The sequence below is a fragment of the Apodemus sylvaticus genome, chromosome 20, assembly GCF_947179515.1.
Source record: "Apodemus sylvaticus chromosome 20, mApoSyl1.1, whole genome shotgun sequence".
Lineage (NCBI taxonomy): Eukaryota > Metazoa > Chordata > Mammalia > Rodentia > Muridae > Apodemus > Apodemus sylvaticus.
This window is the reverse complement of record NC_067491.1, coordinates 62,222,148-62,245,304: the sequence shown is the minus strand read 5'-3', so window position 1 is coordinate 62,245,304 and position 23,157 is coordinate 62,222,148. Positions and strand designations below refer to the sequence as shown.

At 37.2% G+C, this 23,157-nt stretch overlaps 1 protein-coding gene across 1 annotated transcript in view; it reads left to right on the top strand.

Annotated features, from left to right (window-relative positions):
• The first annotated feature begins 3,568 nt into the window (after window positions 1-3,568).
• LOC127670980 (vomeronasal type-2 receptor 116-like) overlaps window positions 3,569-23,157 on the top strand; it is a 37,827-nt gene continuing 18,238 nt past the window's right edge. The window contains exons 1-4 of the mRNA XM_052165607.1: window positions 3,569-3,783; window positions 19,083-19,374; window positions 19,743-20,549; window positions 22,368-22,595. Of these exons, the coding sequence (XP_052021567.1) occupies window positions 3,569-3,783; window positions 19,083-19,374; window positions 19,743-20,549; window positions 22,368-22,595 (1,542 nt within the window). The remainder of the gene's footprint in view (window positions 3,784-19,082; window positions 19,375-19,742; window positions 20,550-22,367; window positions 22,596-23,157) is intronic.

The following is a 23,157-nucleotide window of genomic DNA, read 5'->3' as shown; positions in this document are numbered from 1 at the left end:
TAAATTATGTGATGGGAGGGGTTTCTGTTTTGGTCCAGTCTATTTGGAGTTCTGTAGGCTTCTTGTATGTTCATGGGCATCTCTCTCTTTAGGTTAGGGAAGTTTTCTTCTATAATTTTTGTTGAAGATATTTACTGTCACTTTAAGTTGTAAATTTTTCTATCTTCTATACCTATAATGCTTAGGTATAAAATCTTCTCATTCTGTCCTGGATTTCCTGCATGATTTGAGTTACAAACTTTTTGTATTTTGCATTTTCTCTGATTGTTGAGTCCATGCTTTCTCTGGTATCTTCAGCCCCTGAGATTCTTCTTTCTCCTGTATTCTGTTGCTGATGTTTGCATCTATGACTCCTGATTTCTTTACAATGTTTTCTATCTCCAGAGTTGTCTCCCTTTGTGATTTCTTTGTTGTTTCTACTTCCATATTTAGACTCTGGATGGTTTTGTTCAGTTCCTTCGCTTGTTTGTGTTTTCCTATAATTCTTTAAGGAGTTTTTGTGATTCCTCTTTAAGGGCTTCTACCTGTTGACCCATGTTTGCTTGTATTTCTTTAAGGAATTTTTGTGTTTCGTTTTTTGAGGGCTTCTTGTTGACTCATGTTCTCCTGTATTTCTTTAAGGGAATTATTTATGTCCTTCTTGAAGTCCTCTGTCAGCATCATGAGATGTGATTTTCAATCTAGATCTTGCCTTTGTGTTGTGTTAGGTGTATCCAGGATTGGCTGTTATGGGAGATCTAGATTTGGATGGTGCCATGTTGCCTTGGTTTCTGTTGGTAATGTTCTTGTGTTTGCCTTTTGCCATCTGGTTATCTCTGGTGTTAGCTGATCTTGCTGTCTCTGGCTGTGGCTTCTCTGTCCTGCAAGCCTGTGTATCTGTACTCCTGGGATTCCTGTTCTCTCTGTGCACACTGGTATGTAGGCACTCTTGGGAGACGAGCTCTCCTGTGGTGGTGTTTGTGTATGTAGCTCTGTGGTCCATGATCATCACCATGCTCCCAGGCCACTCCACACTCCTGCAGAGGGACCAAGTGCCCTGAGTGCAGTGGGCTCTTTATGATGCATCAGGAGACATTGTCTTCACTATAGCAGACCCAAAGTCCCTGAGTGCTTCTGGTTCTCAAATGCTCTGAGTGCAGCTGATTCTCTAGAATGTATCAGAAAATGGTGTTTTCACTATGGCAGACCTGGAAAGAGTCTGCCCTAGTAGAAATGACAGGCAGCAGTGGCACATATTATCCTTTTATCAGATGTAGGGTTGGTAAAGATCTTGTCCCATTCTGAAGGTTGTTGCTTTGTCCTATTGACTGTGTCCTTTGCCTTACAGATAACAGGAAGGTCATGAAGAAGGAATATCAATCTGCGGATGCTTCACTTCTATTTAGAAAAGAGAACAAAATAATCACAAGAGGTAGAGGGTGGGAGGGACTTTGAAGGAAGAGAGGAGGGAGAGAAAAAAAGATGGAGCAGGATCAGGTGTGGGAGGAGACTGGGGATGTGTAAAGAGGGTCAGGAAATTGAACGGAGGTCTGTACCAATGGCAGATGGGAACTTGGGGTAGCCAACAGGAAGTCCCAGAGCAAGGAAAGCAAGAGGCTCCCAGGACCCAATGGGGATGACTTTAGCTGAAATATCTAACAAAATATGGAGAGAGAAACTATAGAGACCATATCCAGAGGTTAGGCACAGCCCCTGGTTGAGGGATGGGGTCACTCACCATTCTTAAAATTTTAATGTACAATTACTCCTGTCTAAAGGAAATACAGGGACAAAGAATGGTACAGAGACTGAAGGAGAGGCCATCCATAGACTGCACCACCAGGGAATCCATCCCATATGCAGCCACCAAACTCATTCACTATTGTTGATGCCAACAAGTACTTGCTGATGGGAGCCTGATATGGCTCTCTCTGAGAGGCTCTGCCAGACCCTTACTGATACAGGCAAGGATGCTTGCAGCCAACCATCAGACTGAACATGGGGACCCCAGTGGAGGAGTTAGGGGAAGGATGAATAAGATGATGAGGTTTGCAACCCCATCGGAAGTACAACAATATCAACAAACCAGACCCCCCCCCCAGAGCTCTGAGGAATTAAACCACCAACCAAAGAATACACATGGAGAGACCATGGCTCCAGCTGTATTGGTAGCAGAGGATGGGATTATCTGGCAACAATGGGAAGGGAGGAATTTGGTCCTATGAAGGTTTGATGCCCCAGTATAGGAGAATGGTAGGGCATAGAGGCAGGAATGAGTGGTGAGTGGGGGAGAATCCTCATAGATGCAGGGGGAGGGAGGGTGGGATAGGGTTTTTTTTTTTAATTTACAGAAGTTTTTGCTTACCTGTATCATTCACCTACACGTGCCTATACATTCTTTTAGTTATTATGTTGTACAAACTTCATGGCAATCAAACTAACAGGAAAATGCAAGCACGTCTACACTACAGAACAATGTATTTATTCTGCCTTAAATTGTTTTATTGATTGAAAATACTCCCTGCTTATGATACATTTGTTGAGTGACTCCATGAAAGAAACATAGAGACTCCCACAGCATATGATATGTTCTTTGGAGAAATGGGGGGAATTTCTCTAATACCCTCATGTCAAAAAAAGAAAAAAAGGAATGAGTTGTTAAGAGGGCAATGAATATGAATTATATACATATACGGATACATATACATATATACATATATATATATATATATATATATATATATATATACACATACATATACATATACATATATATATATATATGTATATATTCATTGTTCCAGGATGGATAAAGAACAAATTATTAACCTGATTTCTACCTTGAAATTAAGTTATGCATCTGAAGTAATAACTTCACCTTGGTAGTAGGTTACACAACAATGTGACACAAATGTGACACAAGGGTATGCAGGAGTAAACTGGCCAAGTATTGGTATGTACACATGCATGTATGAAAGATAGAATTGTCTCAGAACCCTAAGAACCATACGAGAGTAAAAAGTGAACTTAAGACCAATACTATTAAGTTTTTTGGAGCATGGTGCACCTTTAATTAAGTTCATCAGTTCTTGGTATGGGTCTTTAATGTGTATTTATATTTTTCCAACAGTGATTTCCTTTGATGTGATATGTGGGCATTATCTTGAAAGGCTCTCGAATAAATTCTTTCTTGGTAAACATTTTAGGCCATAAACACAGAGGCAGAAAGCAACACTGGGGTGTTTCAGTCTTGGAGTAATTATTGCCATTCCTAGTGGAAATGAAAGCATGTCCTTTGATGCTATAACCTGTTTGTCACTGAGTGAGGTGACTCATATGGATAGCCTGAAGGATAAAGTGCCATAGAATTCTCACAGGGTGAATGGAAGTATCCTTGCACATATCTCTGGCTGATTAGAGTGTAATATTCTGTCATCATGTCAACAACAACAGTGTAAACACACACACACTCACACACACACAGGCACACACATGCAAACACATATGAGCACTGAATATATATATATATGTAACACACCATAGGTTGTACCATCCCACGACTTAGATCTTGGCAGAAACATCTCTTAATATGCTCTTCCCTTGGCTTTTTATCTTCTGGTTTTTACAGATGCGAACACCCATCTGGATCATTGCAGCCCCTTTTGGCCTAACAGAATCAGAACATGTACTGCAACATGATGGGTCTGTGGTCATTGGTGCATTTTTTCCTCTCATAGGTGACTCTGCTTCAAGTTTAAAAATAGATTGGAAAACATTACCTTTGGGCACATCTAATTATTTATGGTAAGTGATTTGTATCAACTCATTTTTAAATATTCGTTTGTCCTACTTTAAGTGTGGATTTGAACCTTATTCCAAAAATTTCTCCTCATGAGGTTTCCTTCATATATTCCCTTCCAAGATCCTCTGTTTAATTTTCTTTTCTTGATGACTCCTTATGTCCTCTCAAGTGAGAAGAGAAATATGTCATTACAGAGTTTTGTGTTTCATATTTGGTCATTGCAGTTTGATCACCTTTCACCATGCTGTCTGTAATTCCTCAAACTGTGAGCACATATTATGCCAGTCCTGTGCTACAAGGGATGTTGGCAGTAGCCTAACACAACACTTCAGAGAATCGCGGAGTTTCATTTGTGATTGTATTAGAGCAGGTAATACCTTTGTAATCTGTGACATCGTAATACCTCCTCAGGTTCTAGAGTGATCAGTGTTGTTTGTGTCAGCTGACACAGATTTGAATGCAGTGATGGCAGAATTAGGAATTTATCTCTCTTCACTTTTATTTTCTATCCTTACCATTTTGCAGAGTATTGAAAGCTAATATTTTTAATTCATATGATTTCAGATTTTTATCCATTACAACCTATTTAATTTATAAATTTCCACTATGCAATACTTGATTTCATGAATTTATTCATACAGGAATATTCTGAGGTTATGTCACTGAAGGCTCTTTCCTACACAGTCTAATATCTGCAGGAACAGCAGATCTAGACAAAGATTGCTTCAACTTCCTTGGTAATCTCAGACATAAATAGCAATGTACAATAATTTTTCAAGGAAATAAAGTGTATATTGTAGCATGCTGAAATTTCTATCAGGGTATATATAAAGTAAAGAACTGAAATAGAGAAACAAAGTACACACTCAACTCTGAATTCAACCTGGGGAAGGAAAACTATGCAATGAATGTCCTGCTTCTGGTTAGTTGCTGGAAAATTGCTGAATGTCTAAATGGATTTAGTCTAAGTAGAAACATTGCTAACACTTTGCTAGCAAATTGGTATGTTGATAAATTGTTAGGTCAAGACAGTGTAGAAGGGAAATGATTCAGAAATAAAACATCATTAGGTGAAGAAGACATCTTTTCATATTTTGAAATAAATTTTAATATTAAAGATGATCAGAGTAATCCAAAAGTTCACAACCAGCTGAAATATTTCATGTGGCTCTCTAAATGCCCCAGGTATATATCTTTTTTAACTTTGCAAGAACCATGGATGCACTTGATAAATCTTTTACACTGTTGTGCAGTTGCACCACATCAGGAACCACTTTGCACTATGCCCCATGTCTGTCCAGACAGTGTAGTGGGAGCAATCTCACTGCAAAAGCACATTTGCAGTAGAACAGCTCATCAAATGCTAACAAGTGGAAAATGACTTGTCAGATGATTTAACAAGATATGAAATAAGACAACAGAATTTGGGAAGTGTTTTCTTTTTTCATGTATGATAAATATATGTATAAAGTATAAATATATTAAATATATTTATATTCGCCTTATTTAATGTAATTTAAAATTATCTAGTTTTCTACAAGAAAGGGTATCTGAATATAAAGTATTCATATAAAGTAAATATAGAGTAAGATCTATTAAATTTCATTCATGCTTCTGATTAAATCTTTTATAATAGAGTGATGCTGTGCACAGTCATTTTGAAAAAGGATCTTTCTGATATTCTTCCTTTTCCGTTCCTATGTGCACAAGTGCAAGTGTCATGGTCACAATGAACACAATGATCATGTGCTTTAGAGTGGCTAGAATTATGAGCCTTAACACTGGAGTTTCAATATACGTGTGTGTAATTGAACTCATTTTCTGATTTTTTATTATTAATCCAATTTGCAATAGTTTAGTGGAAGGTATTTTTTTAATCAAAAAAAATATTTTGGTATCATAAACAGCAGGCAAGCATGAAAACCCCAAGCTGAAGTGTTTCCCAATAAAATGAAGTCTACATGTTTGATCCATTTAATATACTGGTGTTTAAATAACTAACTTTTTTCAGCAAAAATATTGCTAGTGATGCCTTCAGTTACAAGGATATTTGGTGGATTTCAAATTACCCAAAACATCCTAATCATTAAACCGTAGTATTTTTGGTGTAAGGTGATTTAAATTAACTAAATAACATGACAATAGTACTGTGGAAGTGAAAGTACATCGTAATAAACAAAAGAACAAGTTCTTTTGGTTTTTTTTTTGTTTTGTTTTTGTTTTTTATTTGTTGTTTTTGTTTTTTGGAGACAGGGCTTCTCTGTATAGCCCTGGCTGTCCTGGAACTCACTCAGTAGACCAGGCTGGCGTCGAACTCAGAAATCTGCCTGCCTCTGTCTCCCAGAGTTCTGGGATTACATGTGTGTGCAACCACCGCCTGGCAAAGAACAAGTTCTTTATACACACATGACACTAATATTTGTTACATTGGGGCTATTCTTGCATTGTCCCTTAATCCCTATTTCTTACTTGCTCTCTCCAAATCTGTACCTCAGAACTAATCCACTTGTCAGTGAGAACATGCCATGTTCATCTTCCTGGGTCTGGATAAGCTTGCTCTGGATAAATCTACTTCCAAATTCCATGATGCTCTATTAAAGAGTTGTGTACTATGGCAGTATGTAAACTTAACACATTTTTGTCTGTTCTTTGACTGAGGGATATCTAGATTGCTTCTGGTTTCTGGCTGTTATGCAGTAAGTTGCAAAGAACATGGTTGAGCAAATGTCCTTGGGCACAACTGTAGAATATTTTGATGTATGCTCAGAAGAGGTATGGCTGGCTATTGAGTTGCTGATGGACAAGGTCACTGTAGAAGTTTGCCATGAATGGAGGAGCAAGCACATCCTTTCCTTGAGGTCCTCACCAGTGTCAACTGTCACTTTTGTTTCTGATCTTAGCCAAGCAGACATGTGTAAGATGAAATCACGGAATCATTTTGATTTACATTTTTCTGTTGAATTTTGAACATTTATTTAAATGTTTCCCAGACACTTAAGATTTTTCTGTTGAAAATTCTGTTTAGATCTGTACTGCATTTTAATTGAAATATTTGATTTGTTGTTTTCTAGTCTCTTGAGTACTCTAAATATTTTGGATAATAGCTATCTGCAAGAAGTGGAATTGGTGAAAATCTTTCTGCATTCTGAAGACTGCTGTTTTGAACAACTGGTCTTTCCTTGGCCTTACCAAACCTTTTTTATTATCATTTTATTAGCTGTGATAATGTACAGCAACTGCATGATTGGTGTTCTGTTCAGAAAGTCTTTCCTCTTCAATGCATGCAACGGTTTGCCCTAATTTCTCTAGGATTAGATTCAGTATTTCTGGTCTAATGTTAATATCTTTGATCTATTTGGAATTTAGGTTTCTGCAAAACCTGGATGTGCAACTAGTTGCATTCTATAATCATTGACATCTAGTGAGACCACAACAATTCATGGAAAATACTTTCTTATTTACAATTGTATAATTTTTGGATTTTTATCTGAGATCAATTGTCCATAGGTGTATGGATTCCAATAAGGGTTTTTTCGTTTAATTCTATTAATAAACCTGTTTGATGGTTTTATTACGATTGCTGTGTAGTACAGTTTGATATCAGGGAAAGTAATACCTTGGGATTTTCTTTATTGTACATAATTGTTTTATCTACAGTGGGATTTTATTTCTATGTATGAAGTTACATATTCTTTTAAGTTTTGAAAAGTATTCTGTTGTAATTTTGATAATGATTAAGTTGAAACAGGAGATTTCTTTTGATTAGAAGGCCATTTTCATTATGTTGATCCTACTATTACATCAGCTCTTGAGATCTCTGTCCTCTGACATCTTCAATTTATTTTCAATGACTGAACATTTTTATTATACATGTTTTTAACTTGCTTGGTGTTTGTTACCACAAGATTTTTAAATAATTTGTGGCTGTTGTATAGAGTGGTTCACTAGCAATTTCTTCCTTGGTCTCCTTATTGATTCCATATAAGATGGTTATTGATAATATTTGGTTAGTTTAGTATATGTGACTTTGGACTCACTTATTTATATTATCATATCATCTGTGAATAGTGATATTTTGATAGCTTCCTTTTCAATTTGAATTCCCATAAACACCTTTTCTGTTTTATTGTTCAATCTACAACTTCAAATACTATATTAAATAGTTCTGGAGATAGTGGACAGCTTTGTCTTCTTCCTGATGTTTGAAGAATTGCTTTCTTCGATTTAGGCTTGGTGTAAACTGGCTTTCTTAAGTGTATGTCCCTTATACCACAGATCAGTAGAAAACTATTTATCTTTAAAGTTTCTCCATGTTTTCAAATGCTGTTTCAGCATTTAATGACATGATTATGCACTTTTTTCAGGTTTTTCATACCGTGGATTACATTGAAAGATTTGTATATATTTAACCATTTCTTCATCTCAGAGATGAGACCCGGTTGATCATAGTAGATGATGTTGTCAATGCCCTTTCAGTTCTTTGCAAGTCTTTTATTGAGTAGTTTCACCTACTTTCAGTAGAAATTTTTCTACAACAGGCTTTCTTACACTCTGTGGTGTTTGGTCATTAGAGTGTCAGTGGCATCATAAAATGAATTGGGCAATGTTCCTTTTGAATATATTTCTAGGAAGATTAGCATTAGTCTTTCTTTGAGAGTCTTGTTGAATTCTCCTCTAAAACCATCTGACCTTCAGTTTTTGTTGTTGTTGTTGCTTTGCTTTAATTGAATGATTTTAATGACTTCTTCTATATCCTTTGGGGCTACAGGTCAATTTGCTCTGCTTATCTGATTTTCATTTAACTGTGGTAAGTAGTATTTATGAAGAAAACTGTCCCTTTCTTTTACCTCTTTTACCAATTATGTGGAAGAAGGGTCTTTAAAGGAGGAACTAATGGTTATTTGAATTTCTTTGTTATCTTTGGTTGTTTGCCTCTTTTTCTTTCTGAATTTGTTAATTTGGGTACAGCTTTTGTGACTTTTAGTCAGTTTGGATAAACATTTTTTTTCATCCTGTTTGTTTTAGAGAATCAACTCTTGTTTAACTGATTGTTTTGTTCTTTCTGTTTCAGTTGTAATAATTTCAGCCATGTGTTTGACTATTTCCTACCATGCAATTATCTTGCATGAGTTTGCTTCTTTTTATTGTAGAATATTCTGGTGTGCTGTTAAGTTGAATGTAGAAGATCTCTCCAATTTCTTTATGAAAGTACATACTGCTTTAACATTTCCTCTTAGCACAACATCATTGAGTCCACAACTTTGATTATGATCTGTATTCATTTTCATTGAATAGCAACAAAGTTTTTAATTTCTTCCTTTATTTATACCTTGATCCAGTAGTTATTCTGAAAAGATATCTTCAGTGTCCATGAGTTACTATGCTATTTGTTGTTCTGTCATTGATGATAGCTTACAAGTGATGTCATTGTTGATAGCCTGTTAATTAGTATTTTCCTGATCAAATATAAAGGATTATTTCAATGTTTTCATGAGTTTAAATATACTTTGTTTTATAATTATGTGGTAATTTTCTAAGAGTGTTAGAGGAGGTGCTCAGAAGAAAGTATTTTCTTTTGTGTTTGGGCGAAATACTTTTTAGTTATCTGCTATGTCCATTTGGTTCATATTGTCTATTACATCTACAATTTCTATGTTTAGTTTTTGTCTGGTATGTCCAGACTATTGGTGAGCGTGGAATATTGAAATCTTGCACTACAAGGGTGTGAAGGATGATGGGATTTGAGCTTTAGTAATGTTTCTTTTCAAATATTGGTGCCCTTGAATTTGAGGCATAGTTGTTGAGAATTGAAGTATACTATTGGTAGATGTTTCCTTGGTAAGTATGAAGTCCACTTCCCCATCTCCTTTTGGCAATTTTAGCTGGAAGTCTATCTTGGTAGACGTGACCTTACTGATCTTCTTGGATATTGGTTTGGAAACACCTTCCAGGCCTTAATTCTGAGATAATTTTTTTTTATCTTTGATGTTGAGTAGTGTTTGTATTATGCAGCAAAGTAACATCTTGATTTTGTAGTCATTTTATTTGGTTGTGTTGTTTTTCAGGGAATTATGTCCATTGGTAATGAGAGACAATGATTAATGATTATTAACTCTTGTTATTTTATTTTAGGTATTGATGTTGGTGGTAGGGTGGAGTGTATGTTTGCTTTGCTGCTTTTGTTATGCTGGTATGAGATTATTTATTGCCTGAATTTTCAGGGCTACATTTGACTTCCTTTAGTTTGAATTTTTCTACAAGTTCATTCTGTACTTTGTCTTTCTCATGGTCTATCTCGTTTTCTTCATCTATTGTTAGTGAAGGTTTCACTGGGTAAAATACTATCCATGGATATCTGTGGTCTCTTGGAGTCTATATGAAATCTGCCTGGGCCCACATGGCTTTTAGAGTGTCTCTTAAGAATTCTGATGTAATTCTATTTGGTATGACTTTATATATTACTTTCCATTTTCTCTTTTAGTTTTAATCTTTTTTTGTATTTCTTCTTTTCGTTTGTGTACTTAGTGTTTTGATTATTATGTAGCAGGAATGTTTACTTAGCTTGTCTTTTTGGTATTTTGTAAGCTTCTTGCATGATTATAGGCAACTCTTTCTATAGGATATGACATTTTTATTCTAAGGCTTTGTTAAAATATCCTGGATTTCTGACATGGGGATTCTCTACTTCTCCTATTTCTATGTGTGTAAACTTGTTTTTTATATTGTCCAAGATTTTTCTGGATGTTTTGGGTCTGGAATTTTTTAAAATTTAACATTTTATTTGATGATATATCTATTTTATCTATGCTGTCTTCTTTTTTCTTATACAAATACATTATTTATCCTTTTTTGTTTATATTTATAATGAGAATTCCCTTCCCAGTTCCACTTCCACAAAGCTCCCAATCACATTGCCCCTCACCCCCTACTCTTTACCTCTAAGAGGGTGCTCCTCCACCCACTCACCCCGTACTGCCTCACCAGTCTAGCATCCCTTTACACAGAGAATCATGCCTCCTTACCCTCCCTTGATGTCAGAGAAGGCCATCCTCTTCTCCATATGTATCTGGAATCATGTCTTGGTTCATGTACAATTTTTGGTTGCTTGTTTAGTCCCTGGGAGGCCTGGATGGTCCAGTTACTTGATGTTGCTCTTCATATGGGGTTGCAATCCCCTTCAGCTCCTACAGTTCTTCCCCTTCTCTTCTATTGGGATCCCTGTGTTCAGTCCAGTAGTTGCCTGTTAGTTTCTCCATTAGTAATAATCAGTTGCTGGCATAACCTCTCAGAGAACAGTCATATCAGGCTCCTCCCAGCAAGCCCTTGACATCAACAATATTGTGGGTGTTTGCTTCTACAGGTAGGATGAATTCCTCTCATGGTGGCCTCTAGATGGCTTTTACTTCAGTCTCTCTTCCATTTTTGTCTCTCTCTTTCCTTTGGACAGGAATATTTCTGGGTTTAAAGTTTTGAATTACATGGGTGGCATCATGATTCAACTGGGGGTCATGACTCTCCACTGGAGGTTGTGTGTAGAGGTTTTGTATCTCTTTCTTGGATATTACTACTAAAGCCATCCCCATTGCATCCTGGGAGCCTCTCACTTTTCTGGAGTCTGGGACTGTCTTCTGGTTGCCCCAGTTTCGACATCTCCACTGCTACTTGTTTCTGTTTTATTTTCTGTCTTCTCCCCTGTCTCTTCTATTACCTGTTCATGCCCCTCCTTTTTGCCCTCCTGCTCCTCTATCCCTCTTTGGTTACTCCTGTTCTCTAACTCTGTTGGTTTGCTTTATAGTTCTTTAATTATGTTTAGGTATGGAATTGAATTCCGGATCTCTCCTATACTTTTAGCATGAGGGGGTGTTTTATTTTGTCAAAAGTTTTTCAGGATCCAATGAGAAGATCATGTGGGTTTTTGTTTGTTTGACATTGTTTATATAAAGGATTAAGTTGATGGATTTCCATATATTGAACCATCTCTGTAACCCTGAGATGAAGCAAAATTTATCATGGTGAATAATCATTTTGAAGTGTTCTTGGATTCATTTTGCTAGAATTCTATTGAATATTTTTACAGCAATATTCATAAGGGAAATTGTTAACTGTTCTGATGTTCTCTTTCTTTGTTGGGTCTTTGTGTGGTTTAGCATAAATGAGGCTTTACAAAGCATAAATGAGGCTTTGTAAAATGTATTGGGTAGTGTTCCTTCTGTTTTTATTTTGTGAAAGAGTTTGGGTTTATTGGTATTAAGACGTCTTTAATTCTGATCGAATTCTACCCTCAAATCTTCTGGCCCTGTGCATTTATTTATTAATTTATTTTTACTATTTTTTTATTGAGTATCTTCTTCATTTAGATTGCCAGTGGTAAAACCTTTCCCAATTTACCAACTCCCAAAAGCCCCCCTCCCCAAAGATTCCCTACACCTCCTCCCACCCCCTGCCTCCACATATATGCCCCTCTACCCGACACAGTCCCACCTTCCCCCCCCCACATTCCCCCTGTTCGTTTCCCTTTGTTGGGGCCTCTATTGAGCCTTTACATGACCAAAGACCACTCCTCTCACTGATGCCTAACAAGGTCTTCCTCTGACACATTTTTGGCTGGAACCATGTGTACCCCTTTGTTGATAGTTCAGTCCCTGGGAGTGTTGGGGTGTCTGGGTGTCCGAAGTCATTGTTCTTCCCAGGGGTCTATATACTCCTTCAGTCCTCCGGACCACCCTCCATATCCTCCGTTGGGGACCACAAGCCCAGTCTAATAATTGGTTGCTAGTTTCTGCCTCTGTATTTGTAAGGCTCTGGCAGGGCCCCTCTGGAGACAGCCATGGCATGCTCCTTTTGGTACATGCTTCTTGTCGTAGTATCAGGGTTTGGTGACTGTTTATAGGATGAATCTCCACGTAGGGCAGTCACTGGGTGGCCTTTACTTCAGACTCTGCTCCACACATTGCCTCCCTTATTGCTCCTGTGAGTATTATGGATACAGAAACTGTGGTATATATACACAATGGAATACTATTCAGCTATTAAAAACAGTGAATTCATGAAATTCTTAGGCAAATGGATGGAACTGGAAAGTGTCACCCTGAGTGAGGTAACCTAGTCACAAATGAATGCACATGGTATACACTCACTAATAAGCGGATGCTAGTCCAAAAGCTCAAAATAAACAATTTACAATTTACCCAGAACAGGAAGCTCAAGAAGAAGGAGGACTTAAGTGAGGGTGCTATGGTTCCTCTGAGAAAGGGACTTCCAATTTTGTTGAGTATAGTCTATGGTATTAGGACCTGATAATTTCTTTAAATTTCCTCCATCTCTGTTGCTATGTCTCCCTTTTCATTTATGACATTGTTAATTTGGATACTCTCTCTGTGTTGTCTAATTAGTTTGGCTAAGTATTTCCACTATCTTGTTGATAAAGAAACAACAACTGCTTTTGCTGATTCTTTATATAGTTCTTTTTGTTTCTACTTGGTTGATTTCATCCTCGAGTTTGATTATTTCCAGCTGTCTACTCCTCTTTGGTGTATTTGCTTATTTCTGTAAGAGAGCTTTCAGGTGTGCTGTTAAACTGCTAGTGTATGCTCCCTCCAGTTACTTTTTGGAGGCACTCAGAGCTATGAGCTTTCCTCTTAGCACTGCTTTCACTGTGCCCCATAAGTTTGGGTATGTTGTGTCTTTCATTTTCATTGAATTCTAAAAGTCTTTCATTTCCTTCTTTATTTCTTTCCTGACCAAGTTAACATTGAGGAGATAGATGTTCAACTTCCATGTGTACACGGACTTCCTGTTTTTGTAGTTATCGAAGATCAGCCTCATTCGGTGGTGGTCTGATAGAATACATGGGATTAACTAAAAATTCTTGGATCTGTTGATGTTTATTTTGTGTCCAAATTATATGGTAGATAATTTGAGAAGGTACCATGGTGAGAAGAAGGTTTATTATTTTGCTTTAGGGTTAAATCATCTGTAATTAGCAGTTAAATCCATCTGTTTCATAAATTCTGTTAGTTTCACTGTGTCTCTCTCTTTAGTTTCTGTATCCATGATATGACCATTGGTTAGATTGAAATATTAAAGTGACCCACTGTTATTGTGAGGTTCACTGTGTGCTTTGAACTTTAATAAAATTTCTATTATGAATGTGGGTGCCCTTGCAATTGTAGCACAGATGTTCAGAATTGAGAGCTCTCCTTGGAATATTTTTCATATGTTGAGTACGAAGTGTCCTTCCTTATCTTTTTTGAAAACTTTTGGTTGTAAGTAGATTTTATTCAATATTGGAATCGCTACTCCAGCTTCTTTCCTGAGATCATTTGCTTTGAAAATTGTTTTCCAGCCCTTTACCCTGAGGTAGTTTCTGTTTTTGACTGTGAGCTTTGCTTCCTGTATGCAGCAAAATGCTGTATCCTGTTCACATATCCAGTCTGTTAGTCTATATCTTTTTATTGGGAAATTGAGTCTATTGATATTAAGAGATGTTAGGAAATAGTGATTGTTGTTTCCTGTTATTTTTGTTGTAAAAGATGAAATTATGTTCTTTTCTTTTGGGTATCTTCTTTGGGGTTCCTTGAAAGAAGATTACTTTCTTCTGTTTCTAGGGTATAGTTTCCCTCCTCCTGTTGGAATTTTCCATTTGTTACCCTTTGCAGGGCTGAATTTGTAGAAAGATAGTAGCCTGGGCTGGCATTTGTCTTCTCTTAGGGTTTGTATGATATCTGCTGAGGATCTTCTAGCTCTCATAGTTTCTGTTTAGAAGTCTGGTGTAATCCTGATAGGTCTGCCTTTATATGTTACCTGACCTTTTAAACTTACCGATTTTAATATTCTTTATTTGTTTTGTGCATTTTGTGTTTTGACTATTATGTAATGGGAGGAATTTCTGTTCTGGTTCAGTCTGTTTGGAGTTCTGTAGGCTTCTTATATATTCATGGGCATCTCTTTCTTTAGGTTATGGAAGTTTTGTTCTATAATTTTATTGAAGATATTTACTTGCCCTCTCTGTCGGGAATCTTTGTTCTATTCTATACCTATTATCCTTAGGTTTTGTCTTTTCATTGTGTCTTGGATTCCCAGGATGTTTTGAGTTAGGAACTTTTTTCATTTTGGGGTTTCTTTGATTGTTGTGTCAATATTTTCTATGGTGTCTTCTGCACCTTAGATTCTCTCTTCTATCTTTTGTATTCTGTTGGAGCTGCTTGCATCTATGAGTCCTGATCTCTCTCCTAGTTTTTCTATCTTCAGTGTTGTCTCCTTTTGTTTCCTTTGTTGTTTCTATTTCCATTTTTAATCATGGATGGTTTTGTTCAGTTCCTTAACCTATTTGGTTGTGTTTTCCTATAATTCTTTAAGGTATTTTTGTGTTTCCTCTTTAACACTTTCTACCTGTTTTCCTGCATTTTCCTGTATTTCTTTTTTTTTTTTTATTTGATATAATTTATTTACATTTCAAATGATTTCCCCTTTTCTAGCCCCCCCCCACTCCCCGAAAGTCCCGTAAGCCCCCTTCTCTTCCCCTGTCCTCCCTCCCACCCCTTCCCAGTTCCCCGTTCTGGTTTTGCCAAATACTGTTTCACTGAGTCTTTCCAGAACCAGGGACCACTCCTGCTTTCTTCTTGTATCTCATTTGATGTGTGGATTATGTTTTGGGTATTCCAGTTTTCTAGGTTAATAACCACTTATTAGTGAGTGCATACCATGATTCACCTTTTGAGTCTGGGTTACCTCACTTAGTATGATGTTCTCTAGCTCCATCCATTTGCCTAAGAATTTCATGAATTCATTGTTTCTAGTGGCTGAATAGTACTCCATTGTGTAGATATACCACATTTTTTGTATCCACTCTTCTGTTGAGGGATACCTGGGTTCTTTCCAGCATCTGGCAATTATAAATAGGGCTGCTATGAACATAGTAGAGCATGTATCCTTATTACATGGTGGGGAATCCTCTGGGTATATGCCCAGGAGTGGTATAGCAGGATCTTCTGGAAGTGAGGTGCCCAGTTTTCGGAGGAACCGCCAGACTGCTTTCCAGAGTGGTTGTACCAATTTGCAACCCCACCAGCAGTGGAGGAGTGTTCCTCTTTCTCCGCACCCTCTCCAACACCTGCTGTCTCCTGAATTTTTAATCTTAGCCATTCTGACTGGTGTAAGATGAAATCTTAGGGTTGTTTTGATTTGCATTTCCCTAATGACTAATGAAGTGGAGCATTTTTTAAGATGCTTCTCCGCCATCCGAAGTTCTTCAGGTGAGAATTCTTTGTTTAACTCTGTACCCCATTTTTTAATAGGGTTGTTCGGTTTTCTGGAGTCTAACTTCTTGAGTTCTTTATATATATTGGATATTAGCCCTCTATCTGATGTAGGATTGGTGAAGATCTTTTCCCAATTTGTTGGTTGCCGATCTGTCCTCTTGATGGTGTCCTTTGCCTTACAGAAACTCTGTAACCTTATGAGGTCCCATTTGTCAATTCTTGCTCTTAGAGCATACGCTATTGGTGTTCTGTTCAGAAACTTTCTCCCTGTACCGATGTCCTCAAGGGTCTTCCCCAGTTTCTTTTCTATTAGCTTCAGAGTGTCTGGCTTTATGTGGAGGTCCTTGATCCATTTGGATTTGAGCTTAGTACAAGGAGACAAGGATGGATCAATTCGCATTCTTCTGCATGCTGACCTCCAGTTGAACCAGCACCATTTGTTGAAAAGGCTATCTTTTTTCCATTGGATGTTTTCAGCCTCTTTGTCGAGGATCAAGTGGCCATAGGTGTGTGGGTTCATTTCTGGATCTTCAATCCTGTTCTTTAAGGGAGTTATTTATGTACTTACAGTCCTCTATCATTATCATGAGATTTGATTTTAAATGAGAGCCTTGATTTCTGGTTTGTTGGTGTATCCAGGGCTTGCTGTGGTGGGAGATGTGGGTTATCCTGATGACAAGTAGCCTTGGTTTCTGTTGTTTATGTTCTTCCCCTTGGCTCTTGCCATCTAGTTATCTCTGGTGTTAGTTGGTATTCTTGTCCCTGATTGTGGCTTGTCCCTTCTGCAAGTCTGCGTGTCAGCACTCCTTTGATATCAGTTCTCTCTGGGAGGAATTCTCTCTGTGGCCCATGGTTAACTCTGGGCAGTGACTGAAACCCAAGCGATTCTATCTCACACTTCTCCTTGATTCCTGCGATCTGAGGACTCTGGTCAGGTCCCTCAGAGCAGATTGGTAGTCTTATCACTGCTCATAGGTTTGTCATCACTACTTGGAGACTAACTCTCTACTGGCAGTATTTTGGCATAGAGAGCTGGTGCACAGGTTCAGCTCTGGGATAGAAACCAGAAGTGAAACTAGATGTTGTTTGTGGGCAGGGAAAATATCCTGTCAATGTTGCAGCTTCAGAGCTTATGTGGGCTTCTATGAGTGCTCATCAGTGAGGAAAAGCAGAAATCACCAAATCACTTGAGGCTAGGCGTTCATATGTTATTCTGACCTCCAGACCTGACTGTCCTCTTTAGCAGTGAAGTCCTACTATGTTGACTCCTTTCTTTCTCCTGTATTTCAGAATCATTTAGTGGAGAGCATCTAACTTAGCCAAAAGGTCAAGAAGCGATAACTTAGGTACTTTTAACAATATTTGTGACTTCACAGTGAAATTTTTCTACTTTTTCATTTTCTTTGAGATAGGGTTAATGTATATCCAGGGTTGTCTGGAAGCAAGATATAGACAGACTCATATGGAATTTACAGATAGGCCTGCTTCTGCATGTTTAATAAGGTTGTATGTAGTAGACTCATGCACCCACCAGTGATATAGATAATGACAGATGCTTTTCAATATTTCAAGGCATAGGAGTTTTAGGTGAGCAGATTACCAGAAAACTTTGAAACTCTCCACTGTAATACCTGCCACTATGTCCTGGATGTGGTCCACTTTACTTCTCTGCTCATCTTCAGGTCCATCCAAAAACCACAGTGTCCTGCTAGCAAGACTCCCACCTTTGATTTCTGCTTTGAAGTATCCCTATATCTCCTGGAAGTTTTGCTATTCACTTTCTTCCCAGCTATTGGTAATCAGATATATCTTACGTCCTACAGGCAAGTGAGGAAGGATGAATGTTCACAAAATATCAGGCCACTGATGGTCTGTAGAAATAGCAAAACCAAGAACTGACAACTAAGCCAGTGCTTTACTCCCTGAAAGATTAGAATTCAGCAATCCAATAATAGTGACAAAACATCACACAATGTGCGCCAACATAGAAACTTGCCACCAATCTTGATCCTTTTCCTAGTTTTCTTTCTTTCTTTCTTTCTTTCTTTCTTTCTTTCTTTCTTTCTTTCTTTCTCTCTCTCTTTCTTTCTTTCTTTCTTCTTTTTTTTGGATTTGGTTTTTTTTGAGACCAGGTTTCTCTGTTCCCTGAGACAGAGTTCCTTGGCTGTCCTGGAACTCACCCTGTAGACCAGGCTGGCCACAAACTCAGAAATCTGCCTGCCTCTGCCTCCTAGAGTGCTGGGATTACAGGCGTGTGCCACTGCCACCCAGCTCCTAGTTTTCTTAAGGAGATGAGTCTGGGATAGAAGAAAAAGCCAGAAACCTAGTAAGCTTGAGTATGTCTGAGACCCTGGCACCCTGGTACCCAGGAACCCACCAGAGATTGTAGGCATCTCCTAACTCCCTACTACATTCCTGAATTGGATACTTGCCATATTTTCCACATAAGGACATAAGACATGTGATCACATACCACAAAACATAGTTTTCCATGCAAATGAGGTACCTAGTGGCTCTGAGGGTTTACACAATATGATTCCCTTTCTAGCCATTCCATCTTGCAATAGTTATTTAATCTCTGGCCCACACAGAGAAGGTTGCATCCATCTATTTTCCAGGATAAACCAAAAATGAACAGGTTTTTCAAAAGCCAAATCTTGCCACAGATAGACTGAATTCACAAAGTGAGCTCTTTCATAATAGTATATCACATGAATCTGGTGGTTCATGAAAAATAAACTATTTTTCATGGTTTGGCATACTGGAAGATAAGTACAGTGGATAATTTGTGAAGAAATATATTTCATTCTACGACGGAATTATGTTATATTTCCACATCTGGAAGTCAGAGAAAGCAAACTCTCTTGGATATATAATTAATAAGTTTTGCTCTTCAGCATATCATTTGAAATGAAGAATTTGTTGAAGGACTGTGTGTTCTAAGCAAACACAAGCTTTCAGAATATAAAAGCCATTGCTTTAAAGTTATAGGTATAATAGTTATGAGTTCCCAATATGAATGCTGTGATACTTCTATGCAGGATGGATATACGAAACTACCAACTTGTTTTGGCCATGTTATTTGCCATCAATGAAATCAACTTGAACCCTCATGTTTTACCAAACACGTCTCTGGGACTTGAGATATATAGTCTCTCAGATACTGAAAGGAACATTCTGAAGAGTGTATTCTATTGGCTCACAGGTTTGAGCATATTTATCCCTAATTACTATTGTAGAAAAAAGTGGAAATCGGCTGCTACACTTACTGGAATATCATGGAAATCATCTGAAATCATTGGGACATTGTTGGGTCTTTACAAATTTCCTCAGGTGAGTGCACATGATGTGAGTGGTGGGAAGCCAGCTTTCTTTTCTCAGAATTAGCTGTTTGCAAAATGTAAAGGAGAGATTTTGATTAATTGGCATTAAAGAGCAAATAGAAAGACAAGTACGGACACAGTCTGTTATTTTTTTTTTTTTTTTACTTTGATGTAGAGTAAGGAGGGTGAACAGTACACAAGGCAATTTAAAACTTTGATACTTTTAATAATTTTTCGGGAAACACTCAGGAGATGAGATGTGACATTAAGAACTATTGAGCAGAGTATCAACTTTATAACTTAAATCGGGTTTTTAAGACTAAGACTATTTAAATGACATTTATTGTTCTCCTTTTTAAAATACTGATTTCCTTTCATCTTACTGTTGGGCCTTTTGATCATGCAGAGATTGACACAAATCATTTTACATCTGTGTACCAGGTAGCCCCCAAAGACACGGCTCTGTTCTGTGGTATTGCCTCTTTGATGCTTCATTTCAGCTGGACCTGGGTGGGACTGCTCATCACAGATGACCACAAAGGTTCTCAGTTTGCATCAGATTTTAGAATGGAGATGGAAAAGAACAAAGCCTGCATAGCTTTTGTGGAAACAGTATCGTTTGTGGGAGAACCAATATATTATTTGCTAAGATATGATCAGATGCGTACTATAGAGTCATCTGCAGATGTGATTGTAATTTATGAACACAATAATTTCCTATTAACTATAATAGTAAATATCCATAGAAAGTACACAATGAATAAAATCTGGATTATGAATAAAAAATGGATTAGCCCAAGTATTCATCCATATACACTGTCACATTTATCCCATGGGGCTCTCACTTTTTCACCCCATCATGGGGAGATTGTTGGTTTCATAAAATTTATGCAGGAAGCCAATCCTGTTAAGTACCCAGAAGATACTTTTCTTCTTATCTTGTGGATGATTTTTTTCAATTGCTCAAGATTGCATTCTGCACGTAAAATCATTGAAAACTGTGTGCCCAATGCCTCTTTGGGATTGTTGCCAAGGAGTCTTTTTGAAATGGTCATGACTGAAGAGAGTTACAATGTGTACAATGCTGTGTATGCAGTGGCCCACAGTCTCCATGAGAAGAATCTCAATCAAATACAAGTTCAACCACAGGCAAATATTGATAGGACTCTGTTATCCCCGTGGCAGGTAATGTGCCTTTCTTTGTATTTTAAATTCACCAATAGATGCCTGAAAAGCTCTCAAACTAGTAATACTATATTATTTTTCCATTCAATAACCCATAAGACATAGTGCATATTTCAGTGCTTAGATATCAATATATGATAAGTGGCCTGTAGAAGATTCTGTTCAACAGACTAATTCTTCTTTTTTGTAGAAATAGCAGAGATAGCTGGGCATGGTGGCACATGCCTGTAATCCCAGCACTTGGGAGGCAGAAGTAGGCAGATTTCTGAGTTCGAGACCAGCTTGGTCTACAGAGTGAGTTCCAGGACAGCTAGGACTACACAGAGAAACCCTGTCTTGATAAAGAACCAAAACCCCCAAGCAAACAAAAAAAAATAGCAGAGATATTTGTCTTGATAATTTCTCAGTAGAAAAACCAAGACTTTCATTAATGTGCCGATCCCTGAGGAATCTTCATGTCTTAGAGTTGGGAATACCCAGGGGATGCTCCACCATCTCAGAGAAGTTGATGGGGGTTGGGTGGTGAGATGGATTAGTCTAAAAAGAGGAACTGCAATCAGGATGGAACTGAATAATTACATTGAAAAGCATACAAAACCTATAAAAAAGGAAATGTAGATCCAAATTCTAGAGTAGATTTAGAAAGTAGAATGGGAATTGCCAAGAAAATGTGATTATAGGGTAAAGGCAATGAAAATGTTGTTTAGAGGATACCCCACTTTAGATAAATAAGAATAATTTGGTGTTTCACAGCATGACATACAGTTAGTTGTGATGGGTAGTCATAGTTGTCAATGTGACTGTATCTGCAATCCAAATCCAAGTGCCAAGCTGCTGGGTCTCCTGGGGTTACCCTGTTAAGCTGTCTTGAGAGGCATGTGTCAGGCGACTTTTGGGCATTAGGTCATTGGATCTAGGGAAATGTTGTGTGACTTTTTATTCATAGGAACTATAAGCACTCTTTAAGTCAGTGAAGCATACAGGACAACTGTGTATCTTTGGGTTTCATAGAAGTCAACATACATGTAAATCATGGCTACCAATTCATGTTAAGCTATGCTTTCTAGTTTGAAAACTGCCATTGTATTCTATGTTGCTAAGTTTATAAAACATTTGATTGTTTGAAATGCATGTTCTCATTCTTGCAAATAAACCAGAACAAAAAGAAAAAAGAAAGAAGAAAAAAAATCCAGGTTTTCAAGTTCATTTTACACAAAATATATACAAAATTCCTGTATGCCATTAGCATAAGTATGTGCTCTAAATCAGCCCACTCCTACTCTCCACCAAACACAAATAACCTCATCTTAAACATTGAGGCTGTGAAAATGTCCGGAAATATAAGGATATACCTAGTTTTTCAAAGAAGTTGAGATCTGTTCACTCCATAGTCCTTGAACATTTAGTAGTACTTGGAAGAGTAATAAGATAGTTTTTTTTTTCAACCATGGCAAAGTAATATGCTCTTTTGTACCATTTTATAGATTCTTGGAATTATATTTTATTCTATTAGATAATAGTGATAGAAATGAAGTAGTTTCAATCTTTTGAAAAGGGATAAAAAGTTGTGACTTGTTTGCTGTATTATCTTTGATCATTTGGTACTTCTTGGCCTGGCATTTTCTATGCAAACTGACATTTAAGAAATAAATTATATTTATTTTCTCCTAAGGTTTCTTTTGTTGTGTTCAATCCCATAGGTAATTAATTAAAACAGTGTTAACATCATACCTTATTGTCAGGAAATAACTCCTTATTCATAATTAAATTATAAATCCATAACTTCAACTTCATCATACGATTTCTCATATCTTTCAGCTTCACCCTTTTCTGAAGACTATTCAATTCAAAAACTATGTTGGTGACCCTGTGGTTCTGGACTGGAAAAGGATGGCTGATCCAGAGTATGATATTCACAACGTTTGGAACTTTCCATCAGGTCTTTCACTATTGGTGAAAGTGGGTACATTTGTTCCTAGTGCTTCCAAGGGGGAACAGCTGATGATATCTGAATACATGATTAACTGGCCCATAGGATTTACAGAGGTGTGTTTCTAAGTAAATCTTATATGCTTCTTGATGTAGTAAATCTTGGTTGTTAATAATTACCCCATCAATACACTCATAACTATTATTATTAAGAGTTTTACTGATCGCTCATTCTTGTGGAAGTGTTTTAAATATTTTTAAAATATCTAATTATTTTGACCTTTAAAGAAAGGTTATCAGTTAGTACTTTCTGATATCATTGTAACATAAGAGATATCAGGCTGTTTACATTAACTTCTAGAGTCCAAGGTAAATTTTTTTCAAAATAACACAAATTGAACTTCCCTGAGGAGAGGAATCTTAGTATAGATAGTATTTCTGATCTTCTTTCATCAAGGAAAACCTGTCGAGTATTATCATAAAACATGGTAGTATGAGGGACCATTACTATGGGAGATATTTCCCTAATTTATTAAAAAAATGGGATTAGAAAGAAATTAGTGAAAAAAACACCCTTACCAATAATAACCACAAATAATGTAAACTATTTTGATGTATCTCTAACCAAGGAAATCAAAGACGTGTATGAAAACAAATTCAAGTCCTTGAAGAAATAAAT